This window comes from Vicia villosa, linkage group LG1 (genome assembly GCF_029867415.1).
Source record: "Vicia villosa cultivar HV-30 ecotype Madison, WI linkage group LG1, Vvil1.0, whole genome shotgun sequence".
In the NCBI taxonomy this organism is placed as follows: domain Eukaryota; kingdom Viridiplantae; phylum Streptophyta; class Magnoliopsida; order Fabales; family Fabaceae; genus Vicia; species Vicia villosa.
In genome coordinates, this window is record NC_081180.1 from 65,765,234 (window position 1) to 65,770,171 (window position 4,938).

At 32.4% G+C, this 4,938-nt stretch overlaps 1 protein-coding gene across 2 annotated transcripts; it reads left to right on the plus strand.

Moving 5' to 3' along the window:
- Positions 1-338: 338 nt before the first annotated feature.
- Positions 339-4,032, plus strand: LOC131608188 (proline-rich receptor-like protein kinase PERK4). Of its 2 annotated transcripts, XM_058880117.1 has the most exons (10): positions 339-487; positions 630-1,103; positions 1,763-1,804; positions 1,937-2,488; positions 2,604-2,690; positions 2,791-2,861; positions 2,952-3,028; positions 3,127-3,271; positions 3,354-3,518; positions 3,611-4,032. In XM_058880117.1, the coding sequence occupies exons 2-10, from the start codon at positions 770-772 to the stop codon at positions 3,824-3,826; spliced, it is 1,689 nt and encodes a 562-aa protein (XP_058736100.1). In that variant the 5' UTR covers positions 339-487; positions 630-769; the 3' UTR covers positions 3,827-4,032. The 2 variants fall into 2 exon arrangements, with proteins under 2 accessions (XP_058736100.1, XP_058736106.1); XM_058880123.1 differs by lacking the exon at positions 1,763-1,804 and having other exon boundaries at positions 340-487.
- The last annotated feature ends 906 nt before the right edge of the window (positions 4,033-4,938 follow it).

The window sequence follows — 4,938 nt, forward strand, 5'->3', positions numbered from 1 at the left end:
TGTATTAATTGTTTTCTTTAAATGTGTTGTTTTTACGATTTTTACAAAGACCCATTGTCTTTTATGTCGTAATTGTAATTGGTTGTAATATTATTTTTTATCGGCTTTGGACCGTGTGTTTTGTACATGGGTTAGAGAACCCTTAGTTCTCCCTTTAATATATCTCTTGCTTTAAAAAAAAAAGTGTTGTATTCTATTTGGAAAAAGTGGAGTTTTACGCTATTTCAAGTTAACATTTGTTATGTATTAGATAGATCCATCAATATCCTTAATTAAAATTACATGTGTAGAATTTTGATGATGAATTAAACACCAACCAGAAAATGGTAAAACCTATAATTGAGTTAAACAAAGCAAGAGGTCCTCCTTTGTAGGAGACCATTGACGGAACAAACACAAAGATCATATCCTTTTCGTGTTTGCATGTGATAAAATTTCTTGTTTCTTCCTTTTCTTTCTTTTGAGAACCCTCTCCACCCTTTTCCAGGTTCATACCAATTCTTCTCTCCATTTTTCTTTTATCATAACATAACATGCATTGATATATTTTTTTATCTACATATAAAAATCTAATTAACATGATCTTGATTACTTAATTTAATTATTATTATTGTTATTGTTATTGCTAGGTTAGGGTTCTCAAACATTGTAAGAAGAAAAGGTACACAATAGGGTAAATTAACGTTGTGTTTCCGGCATTGTGGTGATTCAACGAAAAAATCAACAACCTTATTTGCCGGAACACAACACAAGACACAAGGAAATTACAATGTCACACAACTCTTCCCCTGATGATGCCACACCTGATAATGCCACTCCTGATGATGCCGATGGATCATCTTCACGTTCATCGCAAAAATCATCGCCTTCTGGAAATGGAAACCAATCATCATCATCCAAGGGAGGTTCGTCGAATGACAAATCTTCTAACCGCGGTAACAATAAGGGTGATGACAGTTCCGTTATAGTTGGAGCTGCTATTGGATCTGCATTATTCGTTCTTCTCTTCGTTGCCGTGTGTTTCGTTTGTTGTAGGAAGAAGAGGAGAAAACAAAATTACTATTATGGTCCTGGTCCACATGGAGATCCTTCCCTTGCAAGAGGTGATAATAATTTGTCTTAGTTTTATTACTTTTTTTTTAGTTTTGTATCATATCATAACTTAGTAGTAAATTATAACAATTAATAATTTGATAGAACCAAGTACTTCAACTCAAATAGTTAATCAACTTTAGTTTAAGTGGGATTATTCATAAAACTATAGTTCTAATTATAACTAAAACAACCACTGATCGTATTTTACTTACATCTAAGCCAAAAACCGAGTTACTAAAACTCATTCTTTCAGAAATTATAGATTAATACCATAAAAATGAATAATAAAAAATTAGGTGGTATAAGTATTAGCCATGACGACTTAATTAGCTTACTACATTTATACATGACAAAGTGTATAGAGAAAAATCCAAATCCCCTATAAGATCTGGGTAGAGTTTATACAGAATGACATTCATCATCTTATGATAAAAAAAACGAAAAATGTTTCCAAGCATGTTCTAAGGTTAATTTATGCAATTATATTTCCAATGCGATAGATATTTTCTTAGGAAATGCATGTCATATAAAACTAGTCTCTATTCATGCTAAAGAACCTAAAAAACATTATGATCATCATACTTGGCATTATGCATACTTATATCATGTTTAGAATAATTTGTTTGAAGAACAATTGGAAGAATGAAGACTGATTCTTGATTCTTAGACTACTTATTTCGTACTTCAGAGCAAGATCATTCATCGCAATGTAAGTATGTTATGCTGGTTAAAATGATTTTGTATTCTATTTTCGAATTATGTTTGACACAAAGAGCTACTTAGAAAATTAAATAATTTATTGATATATAGTTATTTTGGGGCTCTAAAATAACTTATACAGGGAGTAATTACTACCACAGTGGACCACATCCTCATCCAAATTGGCAAGGAGGTCCAGGTCCAGGTCCAGTTCCACATGGAATGGAACATGTAGTTAGAGTTCAACATACACCAAATGGAAGTGGAGTTTGGGGTGCACCACATCCTATGATGAATAGCGGCGAAATGAGTGGAAACTATTCGTATGGAATGGCTCCGCCGGGCGCTTTGCCTCCTCCTTCTCCAGGCTTATCGCTTACTCTCAAGGGTGGTACATTCAGTTACGAAGAATTGGCGTCGGCTACTAAAGGTTTTGCTAATGAGAATATTATAGGACAAGGTGGTTTTGGTTATGTTCATAAGGGAATATTGCCTAATGGAAAGGAAATTGCTGTCAAAAGTTTGAAATCGGGTAGTGGACAGGGCGAACGTGAGTTCCAAGCTGAGATTGATATTATTAGTCGTGTTCATCATCGTCATCTTGTTTCGCTTGTTGGATATTGTGTTTGTGGTGGACAAAGAATGTTGGTCTATGAGTTTGTTCCAAATCAAACTTTGGAACATCATCTTCATGGTATGTGTATATGGTTTTACTTTTGAGATTCGTGTTCAACAAGGATAAAAGATAGATATATACGGGCACTTATGAAACTAATAACGATATTAATATCTTATATATTTGATTACAGGAAAGGGTGTGCCTACTATGGATTGGCCTACTAGAATGAAAATTGCGCTAGGATCTGCTAGAGGGCTTGCTTACCTTCATGAAGATTGTGAGATTCAGATATATTCTATACACGATCCATTTTTTAAACTTTTATCCTCTCGTTATCTTTATCATATTTGATTTGTATATTAATTTTCTCTGTTCAGGTAGTCCTCGCATTATTCACCGTGATATTAAGGCTTCTAATGTTCTAATTGATGATAGCTTCGAAGCCAAGGTTTCTCACATTTACTATATTGCTATCACATATGTTACCTATACATTTTCTTACTGAAGATTGATTTTACAAATTATTCATCTTAAACAGGTGGCTGATTTTGGATTGGCTAAGTTGACTACCGATACTAATACTCACGTCTCAACTCGTGTTATGGGAACATTCGGGTAATTCTCTATTCAATGATTTGAATAACAACAACTATATAGTAATAATGACAAAGACAACATTTATATTGATATCATAAAATTTCATGTTGGGATAGGTATATGGCACCAGAATATGCATCTAGTGGAAAACTGACAGAGAAATCTGATGTTTTCTCATTTGGCGTCATGCTACTAGAACTCTTAACCGGGAAGAGACCTTTGGATTTAAGCAATGCCATGGACGAAAGTTTAGTCGACTGGGTTAGTACTATAACATTATATATACATCATTATATATAATTAAGCTTAGTCATTGATTAATGTAAAACCGTGTACTGAATAGGCTCGACCACTCTTGAGTCAAGCATTGGAAGAGGATGGAAACTTCGCAGAGTTGGTGGATCCATTTTTGGAAGGAAACTACAACAATCAAGAAATGATAAGACTGGCAGCTTGTGCTTCTAGTAGCATTCGTCATTCGGCTAAGAAGCGTTCCAAAATGAGCCAGGTAAATTTGTCATAATATGACCAAGCAAATTCCTCATATTGTTCATGTATATTCATGTTTTGACATTGATTAAAAAACTTAATCATGTGCAGATAGTAAGAGCATTAGAAGGAGATGTGTCACTAGAGGATTTGAAGGAAGGGATGATAAAAGCCTCAGGCCATAGCAGTGCTTATACTTCTTCAGGCTCAGAATATGATACAATGCAATACAATGCAGACATGATGAAGTTTAGACAAGCAATAATGTCAAGTCAAGAATTTGCCGATAGCGGCGAGATCACTAGTAAGGAGATGGGTCGTCGCTAGAAACATGAGGCAACAATTATTGGACATATGTATAGCTCAATCATGTGTTGATTCTTTTGGGGGGATGTGTTGATATGAAGTGTGGTGTCTTGTTATAGAAAATGGGCAATCAATGTGTTAGTTTTGGAGCAATGTTGAGAACTTTGGAGTGTTTGAGATTCACATTTGCAAAATGCAATTTAATACAAATTGATTTTATTCATTAATTGTTGTTTATAGTAGTTCTTTTTGTATGGAGTATGTACTTTGGCATTAAAGTAGCTTATTTTTGAAATAGAGATAGACAAAAATATAAAATTAATTCATTACTCATGGAAGTTACTTGTAGATTATATTGCAAATTTTGTGTTTTATTTTTTAAATTTGTATTTTTTCTATGACTCTCAGCTCATTATAGGTGTATTGTAGTAACATGCATTGGCAGATGCAGAAATATTTGATATTGGAGGCAAAAAATGATCTATAATATATTTATAAAAATAGATATACTTTAAATTTTATAAAATTATTACGAAGCACATACATTGACACGATACAAAACATACACTCTAACATTAATAATATAAAAAATATAGGACATCAACACCTCTTTATACAAGATAGTACTTGACCTTTATTTAATAATCTAATATTAAGATTTCAAAAAATATTTTAATCAAAATTAATGTTTTTAGTACTTTATTAATTAAAAATATTTTAATCAAAATTAATGTTTTTAGTATTTATTAATAATATTGCCTCAAGTTTAATCCTTTGAAATATGTGTGATATTTTTCTAAATAATATCTACGGTAGGTGAAGCAGAGGAAAAAAAATTGAACACCTGTCTAAATTGTCCGACACATTCTGTATAAGTGTCTTATGGGCGATTGTCGAACACCAATTCAAATAGTGTTGAAGAAAAAAATATATTTTAATGAGGACACTTGTTTAACTTTTTTAACACATGTTTGAATTTTTTAACTTGTTTCGTACGGGGTATTATACAAATTTCAAAAATCGTTATATATCGGACACCATTACACATCTACTTCTAGAAGTGTTTGTGTTTCTTAAGAAAATTATAAATATCCAGTTTTGTAGAAAAAATTTGCCAAAATATAAGATTTGTT